Here is a 15,688-nt window from a genome sequence, read left to right as displayed (position 1 = left end):
ATAGTACTCTCCAGGTTTATGGACTCTTAGAGTCCATTTAAAAAAGAATTTATACTCTAAAAGTGAGACGTGTCATTTCTTCTGCGCCTTAGATTGCACCATTTCTGATAGGCTTCCTTTCTGTTACAGAACAGTACATCTCACTATAATGCCGGAACCTGGGGCATTGTACAGGGACAGCTGCGGCCTTTGTTAGCTCCAAGAGTCTACACCCTCCCGATGGTGCGCTCCATAGGAAAAACCATGGTTCAGGGCAAAAACTATGGGCCTCAGATTACTGTAAAGAGGATATCAACCAGGTTAGTTAGAATTTTTTAGATGAACATTGTTGCAAACGCATGTCTGAATTGTTTGGCTTCCTGGTTTTTAAAGTGGAACAGTAACAGTACCCGCATTAGACCGAGCGTGGTTACAATGAGGCTAGTGCAGTGTTCCGCTGTCGTGAAGCTGGCTTGTTCATTCACTGATGGGAAGATACCATCAAATGACCTTTGTGGTGATTTAGGGAAATTGATAAGAGTTGTATTTCATTCCCTTTCTTTTAAAGAGGACGGAAGTGTAAGCCCATCTTTGTCCAGATAGCAAGACAAGTCGTTAAGCTGAATGCATCAGACCTCCGTCTGCCCTCTCGAGCGTGGAAGGTCAAGCTGGTCGGAGAAGGGGCTGATGACGCTGGAGGAGTATTTGATGACACAATCACAGAGATGTGCCAGGTATATTCATGCAGTGTCACCTGCCGTGTCATCTGCTCAGGTGGTGGCTGTTTGGCCATTCCCAGTGATGACTGTCCAGCCTGTTTTTATAAATATAACAAGGATGCCTCTGTGAACCTCACAGAGACCTGCCGTTAGTGCAGGGATAGGTGAATTATAACAAGGGTTTGTGAGATGCTTGTGGGAGTAACTTACTGAGTAATGTCAGTGTGTGGCCATCGACCAGTGTGCTGTGACCCTGGCAGACGATGACACACATCTACATGCACATGACGGACTGACCCGGGCTCACCCATGTGCTTGAGTTTATCCTGCTGCTTTTGGAACAGCGTAGAACTGCCAGTGTCTAGGGGTGGGAAACAATGCTCTTAAGAGCTCAGACCAGTTCTCATTTTAAGGCCGTAGTTGCAGCTTTGCTTCAAGAGCAGCTCTAGGGTCTGCCTAGTGTCAGGATTTTTCTGATAAACTCTGACCGAAATAACCCTTAAACAACATTGGCTATTATTTACTGAGTCTGTTTGAAACATCACTCCGTCTTGCTCTCGGATTTCCTACCTCCTGCGCTGGATTGACGTTCTCATCTTGGTTCTTCACGTTGCAGGATATTTTCGACGTGGGGGATTTCCTAATTCTATTTTAAATTGAAACCATAAAAATAATTAAAGTACAGAGATAGCTAGCTGTCACATAGCATTATAAATCCCTCAAAATATTCTCTTTTCAGTATGACCTTTAATGAAATTGGTTTGTTTTCTTGATACATTTGATGATCATTTCTCAAAACAGTGTTTTTCTTTCTTCTACAGGAACTTGAAACTGGTATAGTTGACCTTCTTATACCTTCTCCCAATGCCACCGCAGAAGTGGGTTACAACAGGGACAGGTAAGGCGGTCAGCAAGTGTTTACTGAATGCTCCAGTAATAACAGCCATAACTCACATTTATTGAGCACTTACTATAGACCAGGCACTGTTCTAAGTGCTTTACATGTATTGTCCCGTTGACTTCTCATTATAACTCTATGGGGGAGGCACTGTTATCATCCCCTTTTGACAGATGAGGAAACCGAGGCACTTCCATCATGAAGTGATATTTATCATGGCACCAACTCAGTAAAGCGGAGGAGAGGAAACTCAGCCGTGATCATGAAACCCGACTTCTTTGTGTTTCTGAAGCGCCACGTGGTCTCTCCTCAAGGAGTTTGCTGCATCAAAATTCACTAAAAGTTATGCCGTCAAGTCACAGCACTTAGTATTTGCAATTATATATTATCCTTTAGATTAATTTTGGATCCTGCCTCATGGGCCCCTAAGTGATAAATGGCTTTAGGAAATAGGGTATTCTGCGCAGACAGCTTAAGAATTAACAGACCATTTGCCTGCCCTTTAGTGTTTCTCCTAAAAATAATCCAAAATATGGTCCCCATGCACTGTCTAAAATAGTAGCCACAGGCTGTACGTGGCAGTTGAGCCTTTGAAATGTGACTAGTGTGACTGAAGAGTGGAATTTTTAATCTTGTTTAATTACTTTAAATGTAAATAGCCACATACGGCTGGTGGCTGCTGTTTCGGGCAGCACAGGTGTAGACTGACACTGTGGCTTTCATGTCACTTGATTCTAAGAGAAATGAGGACATTTTTGTGTGAAACATTTCCTTTAATTCTTCAGGTTCCTTTTTAACCCCTCTGCCTGCCTAGATGAACACTTAATGCAGTTTAAGTTCTTGGGAATTTTAATGGGGGTTGCCATCCGCACAAAGAAGCCTCTGGACCTCCACCTGGCCCCTCTCGTGTGGAAGCAGCTGTGCTGCGTCCCGCTCAGCCTGGAGGACCTGGAGGAGGTGGACCTGCTCTACGTGCAGACCCTCAACAGCATTCTTCACATTGAAGACAGTGGCATTACCGAGGAGAGTTTCCATGAGGTAAATCCTGGCCCTTCTGTTTCTGCTGCTGTTGACTTCCCTGGGCACTGACTAGAATTTTTCTGTGTGAAATTCAGACATGGCCTTCCACTTGCTGTCTGGCTGACCCATGGCATATCCATTGCTGCCCCTAGCAGCTCAACCGCAGCAGTTAAAGTAGCTGCTAACGGATAGAGTCAACTCCAGCCCCCAACTTCTGCCCTTTCCCCTTTGATCCACCCTCTGCCTGTTAGCGTGGAGAACCAAGGTGGACAGGGAGGCCCAGGGTGACCAGTTCATCAAACCTGGCTTGGGGCAGACAGAGCTGGCCTCAGGTCTGACTGCACGTGCCCACAAGCAGCCTCATCAGTCCTACCTGTTTTGTTAGCTTTGTTTTTACCCTTAACATCTTGACTTTGTTACTGTTTGTTGTATTTGTGTGTGAGATACTTTTTGTTGTCATTTCTACCACGTAATAATGATTCTTTTTTCTTCAATTCTTAGATGATTCCTCTTGATTCTTTTGTTGGCCAGAGCGCGGATGGCAAAATGGTTCCCATAATCCCTGGTGGGAATAGTATCCCACTCACATTCTCCAATAGAAAGGAGTACGTGGAGAGGGCCATTGAGTATCGGCTTCATGAGATGGACCGACAGGTGAGATGAAGCGTCTCTGGAAGGTGCATGTGAACGCTTGGGTTTGTCTCTGAGTAAGAGCCAAGTGGTTGCTACCCAGTTTTGGCATATGTATTTACTGTATTGGCTCATTTGTGTCTGTATTTCAGACCCTGTACAGAGAATTCCCAGGCCGTATCTCTGGGTCTCCCATCTCCTTACTCAAGGCTTTAGATCAGTTCTGAATTGGCCACGGGCTGGATCGAGGCCAAGCTCTCACCCAGACCTTCAGACCCTGCCCTCTCACTCCTTCTCAGCCCCGTTGATCCTCATGTCTTACTGCTTCCCGCCCCAGCTGGGTCAGTCAGGGCCCCCGTAGACAAGTCCCCCAAATACTGGTCTTTATGATCCCAGCGAGTGCCCCTTTCTCTCTCCTGCCACAGTCCCTCATGCCCCAGCTGAGAATGCATCGCCTCCAGAGACCAGCTGTCCCCTGGGGTTCCTCGCCTGTAGAGGTCTTTTTCCTTACCTTCAAATTTCTCAAGATATCACATACTTCTTCTGTGTTGTGGTCTAAGAATTAGGCCCCAGATTTTGGATCTTGTTTCTTCAGTTAGATTATAAGACATTAGATGAAGAATGTGTTTTCTGTTTCTTTTGAGTTATCCTTGTTCTGCGGTGACATATTGTAAGCATTTAATAAATTATGGGAGTAGGAATGAGTGACCATAGAAATGAATATTGTATCCAAAAATGGTTCTTCTGGTTGTGCAGTCATCAGTAGCCATTTCAGTAGTACTTTACTTGCTGGTGTGTTGGGGTCTTCTTGAGAGCTAGACCCAGGTTCTGAGGCTGTGCAAGGTTAGTAGTTGGAAGTGTGGCAGTTCCACAGTTCTTCACTCCTGGTTCCTTGTTTGACTCTGTCTTTAGGCCAAATCCAGTCAGAAGATTACATCCCTTAGTTCCTGATCAGAAAGGGAGGGTCCTGTCAGTGAAGCTGGATTTTGTCAGGGAGGGAAGGTGGGCTCCTAAATTGGACTTGAACAGGGACCAGAAGAAGTACGGTTGTCCCACAGGCAGAAGCTCTGACAGGGTTCAGAGGCAGGGAGAGCAGGCTGTGTTCATGCCTAGAGTTCTGAAGGGAAGCAGAGGGTCCGGGGAGCAGACAAGCAGGCAGGAGGTACCCGGCCCCGTCTGGCTCACAGTGGCGCCCAGTATGTGCACACATGTTGAATGAAAACCTCTTCTGGGGGCAGGTGGCTGCAGTCCGAGAGGGCATGTCCTGGATCGTCCCTGTGCCACTGCTGTCCCTCCTCACGGCAAAGCAGCTGGAGCAGATGGTTTGCGGGATGCCCGAGATCTCGGTGGAAGTCCTGAAGAAAGTGGTGCGGTACCGGGAGGTGGATGAGCAGCACCAGCTGGTGCAGTGGTTCTGGCGCACTCTGGAAGAGTTCTCCAACGAGGAGCGCGTGCTCTTCATGAGGTTTGTGTCCGGACGGTCCCGACTACCAGCTAACACCGCTGACATCTCCCAGAGATTTCAAATCATGAAGGTCGACAGGGTAAGTGGGTTATTTTTCCCTCCTTGGTCGTGTCCACCCTTGTTGCTTGCACGTTGGGAAGACCAGGCTGTAGGCTTCCAATTCAGGCTTCATGCTTGGAATTGCTAAATTTTTTAAAAAATCAAGCAGTAAAACTTGTTCAGAAAAAATAATTTCAGTGAAAAAGAAGTTCTGAAATGACTGTAAACCACATACTACCACTGCAGCCTTCCTGAAGTCTCCCAGCCCCTTCCTGAGTTCAGCTGAACTTGGGCAGAGGGACGACCGCGTGGCCTCTGACACTGCTTATTCCGTACGCCATTCTGCTGGGTGACTTGTGCGCTGGGCATGGTCTCGTTTCTTCTTTTTCATGAAGATAGTAGCTGTGAGCGGTGCACGCGCTCCAGGAGGAACCGGGAGACCTGGGGAGTGGGCTAATGTGCTCTGCGGCTCTGTGCGGCATGCTCCACGGAGCGGGCGTTGCTGCTTCTCCTGGGCCTGATGGAAGGCTCCTGCTGCAGGCCCCAGCCCAGCTGTCATTTTGACAGATGTCTTAGGAATAAAAGGGCTTAGAGGCCTAAATGCACGCTTCAGCTAGAGTCATCTTCTCAAGCACCAGTCTGACCATGTCACTCTCTTCCTTTCAGATCTTTCAGGGCCCCCCGTGTTGACTCCAGGATAAATGCAAACCCCCTTAGCCTGGCCTTAAACACCTCCATAGTCTAGCCTCTGTTCCACTTTCTGATGTCACCTCTTGACACGTATTATGTTCCAGCCATAATGGGCTCCTTGCCTTTCTCCCTGGCAGACCATGGCTTTTTTTTTTTTTTTTAACTTTGGTGCCTTTGTATAAACTGTTCCTTCTGCTTTAGGAAGTTCTCCTGCACGCCCCTTTCCATCTGTGCCTGGCAAGCACTTAGCCCTTAAGCCTAACACCAATGTCATCTCCTCCAGGAAGCCTTCCTGGATGCTTTCCTGTGCTCCTGCCCCTCTCCTGAAGGCAGACTTGGTCAGACCGCCTTCTGAACACTTCCTGCATCAAGTTAAAAGTGTCTGGGTGCCTTCTGTCTCTACCCCCCTGAGCTGGACAGCCCTCAGGGCAGGGCCCATGGTGTTTATTCAGGAAACAGTAAGGGAAGTGGGACCTTTCCCACGAGGCCCTTCCTGCCAGTTTAGGCAGGCCTCGGTGTTTGCCTTCCTAGTACTTTTCTGGCAATGACTCCTGGAGGTGGCTCTCTCCAGAGCCGCTGCCTCCTGAGGCTGCAGGCCTGTGCTCTGGGGCTAGGCTCACGGGAGAGGCCACACACAGCAAGCCCTCTGAAAAGAGCTTTTCCATACATTTTCTACATGACTTGCCAGAAACCATAAGTTGTAAATCTGTTTTGTTGCTTCAGAGAGAGGTGGGGAGGGGGAAATGGTTCACTTTTATTCAGATCTGGAGAGAGCCGTTACCTTATGTCTGCCTTGGGCTCCCCCCAGCCCCCCACCCCAGAATTAATCCATCACGGACCCCTGGGGCCTCTTCTTTGTGGCTTTTAGGCCATTTTGCCAGTCGCCAAATGGAAGTAATCAGAGCCACCTGTTGGCGATTCCCGCTTGGTGTCACCGGGCTGACGTGCTGTTTTCAGCGTCAGCGCTGTCCCTGCCGTCACTGGCTGGGCGGCGAGGCTGCAGGCCGTCCCTCTGACCTTGTGTGGGCTCCCTGCCCTCCTGAGCAAGAAAGAGCAGGGCAGCTGCTTCTTGAAAACTTTTTTTTTTTTTTTTTATGTATAAAAACAACATTACTAGCATTACAAATAGTTTGGAAAATGGTTGCATTTGCCGGGAGGGGCAGGGAACATATAGAACCCTGCCAGACGGTAGCCATTCTTGCTTTCCTGTATTTCCTCCCCGTCTTTGCCTCAAGCATACACATTTTTGCGTGATGTAGTTAAAGAGTTTTGCATTCTGCTTCTCGCCAGGTAGTCTATCCTGAGCACTTTTCAGCTTTGCTGGGAGTTGTTAGAATTCTCGTTTTAATTGGCTGCATCACTGTCAGTTAACTGGATAGATTGGGTTTTAATGAACTGCTCCCTTCCTTGTCTGCGCTGCGTGCTGGCAGCCACGGGGGATGAAGGATGCGGAATGCGGACCAGGAGGTCTGTGAGGAAGGAGGAGGCACCTCACTCCTTGCCCTTCCGGTTCACCTGCTCTGCGGGGTCCCTGCAGGTGGCCTCAAGGCTGAGCCCTCTTGGTGGAAGTGAATGAACTCTTACTATACCCCTACTCTGTGCCAGGATGTGCTAAGGGTGCCCCCTCAAGTAATGCTGCAAGTCAGGGCTGCTTCTCACTTTATGTGTGAGGGCATTGAAGGGGGCGAGGAGAGGAAGCAGGTGCCCTTCACCAAAAGCTGCACCCTTTCTCCATGGCCCAGCCTCTGCTTCCCACTCAAGCTGGCCAGACAGTTACGTCCATGGAGCCCCATCTTACAGGCGGGAGAGGGGCCTTCCTGCCTTGCAGTGGTGATGTACACAACTACCCGCAGTCACGGCCTCGGTCTCTCTCTCCACAGCCCTACGACAGTCTGCCTACCTCACAGACCTGCTTCTTCCAGCTGAGGCTGCCGCCCTACTCCAGCCAGCCGGTCATGGCCGAGCGTCTGCGCTACGCCATCAACAACTGCCGCTCCATCGACATGGACAACTACATGCTCTCGCGCAACGTGGACAACGCGGAGGGCTCTGACACGGACTACTGACCGCCCCGTGGACCACGCGGAGGGCCCTGACGCGGACTACTGACCGCCCCGTGGACCACGCGGAGGGCCCTGACGCGGACTACTGACCGCCCCGTGGGCGCCGCCGCCCCCTTCTGCTCAGTGATGCTCACTTCCAGCTTCATGTGGGTGTACTTTTATGGTAACTACATAGATGTTTTAGGAACATAAACCGACATTAAAAACAGTGGCCACGTTTAGTTACTCTAAATGTAGCAGAGGAAATTAGATGTTTTTATTTTTCTGTGATTGTACCAAAAAAAAAAAAAAGACGAAGTGCTCTCAGTCAGGTTTCTCCCTCCATATTTTTGGTCACTTTTGGTAAGTTTGCATGGAACCATTTTGGTGCATTTTTAGTTGGGAATGGTACATTTTTGTAAACCCACCCAGTGAACATGAAATTGTACATTGTGTATAATTGTTCATTAGAAAGGACAGTTTTACATGAATATTCATATATTTATTTTGTTTTAATTTGAATTGCCTGTGCAGGGTTCCTTACGCAGAGAAATAAAGCAGATTCAGGAATCCGAGCCTGGGCTGCTTTTGTCCCTTCCCGTGGAGCTTCTGACAGGGTTGCCGTCGAGCCAGACGTCAGCCCCCGCACAGGGCTCTCCGTCCCTTCTCTCTCTGACAGAATTCAGGAACATTCCTTCACACTGAGGCACGTTCCGTCACGCTTCTGAGGACCTTGCCAGTACAGAAGACCGTTTTCATGTGTTCTTCTGTTGTCTGGGGTCTCTTCTCTCTGTTACCTCACCCCAGGGCCCTCGCTTCGGCCCCTCTGCCCGGCCACCCTTCTCAGAGAGCTCTGCAGGTGCTGTGCGCACAACTGATTTGTGGGCCTGGGGCGCACATGGCAGTCTGTGTGGCACCTGCGTCCCCCAGTGGGTGGTCTGCCCCTTCCCTCCCGCAGTCCAGTGTGCAAAGCAGGCAGGAAGCATCTGACTTTAGAGGTTCCCTCTTGTTACTCAGAAGACCCAATTAACTGAAAGTTTATTTCATTTAGGGAGAACCTAATCATGGCAGACCTCAGGATTAGTGAAGAGAATTAGCCACAGCTAATTTGGTATCAGGAGTCCCTGGGTGGTGGTTTCCAAGGCTGTAAATCTTTACAGAAGCAGACTGCCGCATCCTTCTCCCCTGAAGTGGCTGGTGAGTTTGAACCACACACAGGCTCAGAGCTGGTCAGACGCCATGGACGGCAGAGCTGGGAGATGACTCAAGGATACCTCTCAACCCCCGTGGCGTGTCTTCTCTAGCACTAGAGTGGGAGCCCCTCGAGGCAGGGCCTGGCCCAGCCCGTGGCCGATGCCCAGTGAACGTCTGAGATGAACGAGTCGGTGGATTAAGCACGCAGTTCCCTTTGATTTATGCAAACCTTAAAGAAGACTTTGAAAGTTGTTTTTAAGATCAAATAGGGCACTGTGTTCTGCCAAGTAGGTCCCTGGGAGGTGCAAACCGTTTATGCTCGGCTGCTAACCAAAAGGTTGGCAGTTCTAACCCACCCAGCAGTGCCTCGGAAGAAAGTCCTGGCAATTTGCTTCCGTAAAGATTCCAGCCAAGAAAACCGTGTGGAGCTCAGTCTGACTCTAACAAACACACGGGGTCGCCATGAGTCAGGTTGTTTTGTTCTGTGGAGTGCTTAGCCCAGTGCCTGGTGGTGGTGGTGAGCAGTGACTTAGGAGGCAGAGTGGACAGCTGTCGGTCTAATCCCGCCAGCCTCCTGGGAGGACCTCCCCTGGCCCTGGGGGGTGCGGTCGGGGGTTGGCAGGATGCATCCATAGCCGAATTAGAGCTCAGGATGTATTTTCTACAGAAACTGTTAGACACAGCCTCTGCACAGCTGTAGTTCTGCACTTGCCAGTCCTGGTATGTGGGGGGGTTACTAGGCATCTGAGGGAACTTAACCCTCAGTTATAAAAAAGCTTCCGTGGAAAAGGGGGGCCCTGGGGAATAAAGGTCATCTGGCTGGAGCTGAACCCACAGCGACCCCGCTTCCCAAACACAATCTCATAATCCTCACGAGAACGCTGTAAACGAGGTTTTTCTTGCTATCCCCAATGCGGGTAAAGCTGAGGTTTGGACAGGGCTGAGGTGCCCTCACGGGGCTAGCAGGTGAGAGCAAGGGGATGGAAGCCGGGATGCATTAGAGCCCTCCCCGAGCTAAATCTCCCACTCGGACAAGCAGGGCCTGCTGTGCGTTGGGGCTCGTGGTGGGAGATGACGAAAGCAAAGCCCTGGGGCTTAAGTGGTTCTGTTTTCGACATTTAACCCTTGAACGCCTGAGTTTTCTTTCAGCATTGTTAGCACCAGTGGGAGATAAAGTCCCTGTGAGGCGTGTCTCCAGAGTTGAGAGCAATGGTGGGTAGACTGGAAGATGACCAGGACGAAGCCCGGGCCTCACAGGCCAGGAGTGGGGCCGCCCGCTCCTCTGCAGCCGGTGGCGGGAGGGATTATGCTGGGGCTCAGTGCCGGGACCCTGTTGTTGGGGTAAATGCTAGCCCAGCCAGGGACCCAGGGGCAGCAAATGAGCCCTTCAGCAGTCCCCAGAGGGGTAGGGTGTTGCCGCCTGCCTACATCTTCTGCTTGGAGAAATTTCAGCACCTGGGACTTCACCTGGCTAGCATCTCTGCGTGGGGCCTGGCACCTGCTGGGGCTGGGGTGGGGGACCTGGAGGTCGCTTTCATTATCGCAATAACCCGTCCATTCAAAGGCTGCCGTCATGCCTTACATCTCTGCTCTTCCCCTCACTTATCCGGGTCCAGCCCTACCCCAGGGCCTTTGTGCTCGCTGTTCCCCCAGGCTGGAATGTTTGCCTCCAGATGGCGCTAGGCTCCCTGCCTCCTTTCCTTCAGCCTTTGTGCAAATGTTACCTTCTCAGGAAGGCTTACGGTGGTCAACCCTTTGCCAACACTCCGCCCCCGCCCCGTACTTACTACCTTCTTATAGTGCAATTATTTATCACCTCTTCCCCACTAGAACGCACGCTCCGTGAGAACAGAACTTGTTGTATCCCCAATATTTGTCTAACGAATGAAGGAGGCCGTGAGCAGGGATCAAGATTCCCCTTTCGCAGAGAAGGGACTCAAGGAGGTCGCAGCTGGCAGTGTGTGGGGCTGGCAGCGTGAGCTTCGCCCACCACTTCCCGCCTCCCGGACTGGACTTACCCAAGGTTTGCCCCAGGTTCCTGGAACGAGGACGGCTATAATGGGTGGCCCCAGTATTGACTAGGTGCCTGTACTTTGGTGGCTAGATGTGGGTCACCAGTGGCTAAAGTCCGGACGCACCCACGTTCAGCAGGTGAAAATCTAGCTTCGCCTCAGCTTGCAATGGTCCTGTAATCAAAGGACTTAACCAAGGCCATCTCTGTTCACACGGGAGCGAGGGCAGCCTGGGAACTCGGGGAGCCGCCGAGACCGGTGCTCTGCGCCCCGCAGGCCCCACTAGGCCGCGCACCGGCAGTGCCAGGTTCGCTGAACCCCGTTCCCGAAGCCTCCAAACCCACCCCGGGTGCGCGCCCCGCGTTGAGCCCAGAGCGCAACGTGCGACCAGCGAATGGTCACGTCCGCCACACTGGGGTTCTATTTAGACTCGGGACAGCGGCCGGAATCCCCCAGGACGGTGTAGGCGCCTCCTGCTGCTGCGATGATGGGGCAGGAGAGAGGCCCCGGGAGGCAGACGGGAAAGGAGCTGACGTTTAGGTAGAACCACCGAGTGTTTCCCATGCATCCATTCATTTAATCTCCCAGACGCATCCCATGTATAAAATCGTGATGTGAGGTAGACATTATTATCCCCATTTTGCAGCCGGGGAAACAGGCTCACAAGATGTAGCCACTCATCCGTGGAGGGGCTGAGGCTCGAGGTCAGGACGACCCAACGGCTCAGCCCGCGCTCCGCCCACCCAGAGCCCTCCACCGGGCGTCCTCCCCGCCGCCTAGCGCGGCAGCAGCTTGCGGAAGGCCGTACCGTGCGCGGCAGCGCCGCGCTGGGGCTGATCTGGCATCATGGCTGCACTGTGCTCGGCGCGCAGCGCCAGGCGCGGGCACGCGGCGCGGAGGCGGTGCAGGCCGGCCGCGCTCACGTTGCGGCAGAAGTCCACGTGCAGAGTCTGCAGCGCGCGCCCCTGCGCCGCCACGGCCGCCAGCGTGCGGTTGGTGACGCGCGCGCAGTTCTCCAGGCGCAGCGCGCGCAGGCGCGGGCAGCAGCACAGCAGGCGCACCAGGCAGTCGTCGGTGACGTGGCCGCAGCCCGACAGCGTGACGGACGCCAAGTTGGGGCACCTGTAGGGAGAGCAAGGTGACCTAGGCAAAGGGCGAGGAGGGCATCCTCTGCCCCGCCAAGGCCCGCCCGTCCTGGCCCCTTCCAGGGACTCAACGGCTCGATCATGGTCGATGAAGCAAAACCAGAACAGACCCAAACTTTTTATAATTTGGGTGATCTGGAATGGAAAAAATTACAGGCCAAAGCCCTGGAATGGGAGACTCGGAATAGGGGTGGTGGGCCCCTTCAGGGGCTTGAAGCGTGTCATTGGATGACTGGCAGGACTGTGGGGAGCGACACGCGTTCAGTGCTGCAGGACGGACCCTCATCTTTGAGCGGGCGCCGCGGTTTGGGCTCTGCTGGAAATCCCATGGGCAAGAGATTTGGTTGCCATGCAACGCATACGCTGCCCTTGTTCTCAGAGAGGGAGATTAAGTTTCTAGCAGGGCTTCCACCCGTCATTTTTCCCGTTCCCATTTCCCTTCCCATTCTGGTTACGGTTCCGGTTCACCTAAATTATAAAAATTTGGGTCTATTCCAGTGTGGCTTCCTTGGCGGTGGCTGCTGGAAAGAACCGGTTTTAAGCCCTGCATTAAACCCACGTAACAGCCCTGGACCCGTTTACACCTGCGGAAACAGGCTGAGCAAATTTAAGGAACTTGCCGGCAACGATGCAGCCAGGATTTCAACCAGGGCTTTCTAGCCTGTTTTCCCTGCCCTTTGCCACTCCACCACAGCTTAATCTGCATGAAGCACGGGGGCTGGCCCTGTGAGGTTCTTGGCTCTTACCCCAGGAACTCCCAATGGGGAATCCAACACTGGCCACCTAGAGAGGCCCAGGGGCTGCTGTGGACAGAGGGGATGCCATTTGACAACTGTTGTTTCTTTGGTTCTCTGGATTTGTTGCCTTCGGGGGTTAGGGAAAGGCGGTGTGTGTGGTGACTGCCCCAGTCCAGCTTCACACCGAGACCCCTGAATGTCCCTGGCAGGACTTGGGTGGGAGAAGGGGTTTCCTTGGTGGTGGGGAGGGGTGCTTAGTGACAGGCCCATCCTGACCCATGAGATGCAGGGCATGGCTCTGGATTCTAGAGCCCTGATTTCAGCTCAACTGACTGGGGGCAGTTACTGCACCCCCACTTGGATGCCAGCCTGGAACAATTCAGGAACCAGAGGCAGCGAGGACCAGGCCCTCAGGCGTGTGTCAGCTCTCTGGCCTCTCTGCTCCAGCCCCACTAGCGCCTGCTCTGCTCCAGCTCCCCAGGTTCCCATGCCTTCCCTTTGTTGTCACAACGACCTTCTGCGCCCCCCCACGACCCCGTTTGTGAATGAGGAAGCTGGTCCGGAGCTCAAATGACTCGCCTGTGCTGCTCTCACTCAGCTCTCCTGTCCCCCTCTGCTTGTCAGAGACCCTTGCCCACCAAGGACCATGGCGTGGGCCAATGGTGACATACTGGCTTTGTCAACAAACGCCTGGGCCTTGCTGGGCCAAAGCGACCAAGCCGTTTTGACAGCAGAATTCTTGCCTTCTGTGCGGTAGACCTGAGTTCAATTCCGGGCCAGTGCACCTCATGTGCAGCCACTACCTGTCTCAGTGGACACTGGCGTGCTGCTATGATGATGGACAGGTTTCAGCCGAGCTTCCAGACTAAGACAGACTAGGAAGAAACGCCTGGTGATCTGCTTCTGAAAATCACCCAGTGAAAACCCCATGGATCACAACAGTCCCATCTACAACTAGTCGTGGGGATGGTGTTGGACCGGGCAGCATTTCATTCCACTGTCGCCTGGAGTTGGGGCCTGACTCCAGGGCAGCTGACGACAGCAAGGCCCAGAAGTCAGACTAGAGGGAGCGGGGACGGCGAGGGAAGGACCTTCACCCACTACAGCAAAGCACCTGGTAAAGCTTAGACTGTGGGCACAGTGCACCGCTTCGCAGAGCCTCTGCTTGCTCACTTGAGAAACTAGGCTAAGATTTAAAATTAGGCTGTAGCTTCCTCCCCTGGAACAGCTGTGAAGATGAGTAAGCCTAGCACCCCTTCCTCAAGCAGCGTTTCACAGGCCTTACGGTAGCTTCCCGGGGGAGACCGGAGGGGTGACTGCCGCGTCTGGCCTTCCTGGGCCCCGACCTTGAAAACCCAGGGCCAGCTGCACCCGCCCTGCACTCTGCGGCGGCCAGGGAGGACGGCTCCCCAGGGACACGAACAGCTGCAGCCGCTTTTCCGCAGCAGGAGCAGGTCCGGGACCCGCGAGGCTGGAGGATTAGCAGTGGTTTCCCCCGTGGTTTTATCCCCTCCTGGGACCGCACCCTGGACGGGGCCTGGGGCGTCGGACTTGGGCGGAGCCATCTCGTCGGCTCGGCTGCGCTTCCCTGTGCCCCTCCGCGGCGGGCGCCTACCTGTCGCACACCTGGAGGAGGAAGTCATTCACCAGGCTCTCGTGGCGGCTGCAGATGCTTCTCTGGAAGGCGCTCTTGAGCCAGTCCTCGATGCTGCACACCCGCACGCGGCTGGAGTGCCAGCAGATGGAGAGGCTCCGGAGCGCCGGGCCCAGCAGGAAGTTGTCCTTCGTGAGCTCTGCGAGGGAGCGGAAATGCAGCAGGGGCCAGAGCGCGGGGTCCTCAAACACGGCCCGGAGCCGCGAGCAGGTCCCGGCGAGGCTCTTCCTGCTGTCCTTGTCCAGGAAGGAGAAGAGGTGCAGCAAGCACTCGTGGTTGAGCTGCGTTATGTGCATGGTGAGCCCGCGAGTGCCGCCGGGCTGGGGCCCCGGGCGCCGGCCGCCGCCTCTGCTCCTCCCCAGCTCGGGGCTGCTGGACATATATGGTTGAGGAATGGTGTTTATTTTTGGCTAACAACTGGTGCTGAAGCTCTGAGGAGGGGGAAGCCAGCGAGCCAGGATCCAGACATACGTGCACCCGTCTGTGGTTCGGCTTCCGTTCGGAGGGACTGAAACCCTGGCAAACAAGCAGCCTATTGAAGTTACCGAGTTTCCTTAAAAGAGATTTCTTTCCCTCTTCACGGACAGTGGCGATGGTGTTCAGCGGGGAACCCGTGGCTTTTCCCGCGGCATTTTCATTCACGTGGTTCACTGGAAGGGCCTCTCATAAACAGGAGCAGTTCTGACTTCCTAGGACATCAGGAACCTTCTACTGCGCCCTTCCTAGGAAGAGGCTGTTGTCTCAAAGGGCTAAGGACGGCAGTTAGGCGCTCAGAGCTGTAAGCTGAATCCACGGGCAATGCCTCTTTTCTCCATGACGTTTTTGCTCAGTCAGGTGATGGTTTCCAGGCGAGGCTGAGCGCCTTCCAGTCCGGCGGCCCTGCACTTGGCAGAGGGATTTCCTTGGCCTCCCAACCTGCTGTTTTCACCCTGACTTGTTTCATAAAAGATTTAAATAGCTTATCTTTCAGGTTGTTCTGTGTGCGCACGTGCGTGTATTTTAAACTTGTTTACTTGCCTTGACATGTGCCCGGTTATGCTGTTCTGCGGTATCCAGCCTGTATTTCCCACGTCAGGGATGGACAAGGTAGCTCTTTCTTAATACAAATTGCCTGGAATTACTTTAGTCTCGGCTTGCCCTTTTCACCACCCCCTTTGGCATTCCTTCTTTGTGACTCTGGGTGGCAAACACGGTTAAGTGCTTGGCCACTAACCAAAAGGTTGGTGGTTCTAACTCACCTAGAGGCACCTTGGAAGAAAGGCCTGGCCATCTCCTTCCAAAAGATCACAGCCATGAATGCCGTATGGAGCACAGTTGTACTCTGCACACACAGGGTCACCATCGGTTGGGATCAGCTCAGAGGCAGTGGGGGTGTTTTTTCTGATTGATTGCCTTCAGTTCCTTTTAGAGAACTGGTTGGTCCCTGTGCCCCCTCCCAGATCTACCTCCAGCCAAGCTGCCTGG

General features: G+C 53.2%; 2 protein-coding genes across 5 annotated transcripts in view; one reads left to right on the top strand and one right to left on the bottom strand.

Moving 5' to 3' along the window:
- Positions 1-7,801, top strand: part of HERC1 (HECT and RLD domain containing E3 ubiquitin protein ligase family member 1) — a 196,323-nt gene extending 188,522 nt beyond the window's left edge. For all 4 annotated transcript variants that reach the window (XM_004374646.2, XM_023729707.1, XM_023729706.1 and 1 more), the window contains exons 73-79: positions 130-299; positions 548-713; positions 1,520-1,596; positions 2,382-2,634; positions 3,118-3,270; positions 4,485-4,790; positions 7,321-7,801. In XM_004374646.2, the coding sequence (XP_004374703.1) occupies positions 130-299; positions 548-713; positions 1,520-1,596; positions 2,382-2,634; positions 3,118-3,270; positions 4,485-4,790; positions 7,321-7,506 (1,311 nt within the window). In that variant the 3' untranslated portion in view covers positions 7,507-7,801. The remainder of the gene's footprint in view (positions 1-129; positions 300-547; positions 714-1,519; positions 1,597-2,381; positions 2,635-3,117; positions 3,271-4,484; positions 4,791-7,320) is intronic.
- Positions 7,802-11,039: 3,238 nt separating this feature from the next.
- FBXL22 (F-box and leucine rich repeat protein 22) lies at positions 11,040-14,520 on the bottom strand. The gene is made up of 2 exons (XM_004374789.2): positions 14,186-14,520; positions 11,040-11,810 (listed from the first exon to the last, which is right to left on the bottom strand). Exons 1-2 carry the CDS (start codon positions 14,518-14,520, stop codon positions 11,465-11,467), a joined length of 681 nt encoding a protein of 226 aa, XP_004374846.1. The 3' UTR covers positions 11,040-11,464.
- Between the last annotated feature and the right edge of the window lie 1,168 nt (positions 14,521-15,688).

This window comes from Trichechus manatus, unplaced genomic scaffold (assembly GCF_000243295.1).
Source record: "Trichechus manatus latirostris isolate Lorelei unplaced genomic scaffold, TriManLat1.0 scaffold00030, whole genome shotgun sequence".
Taxonomy (NCBI): domain Eukaryota; kingdom Metazoa; phylum Chordata; class Mammalia; order Sirenia; family Trichechidae; genus Trichechus; species Trichechus manatus.
Note: the sequence above shows the minus strand (reverse complement) of the source record. Positions and strands in the feature narration are given on the sequence as shown.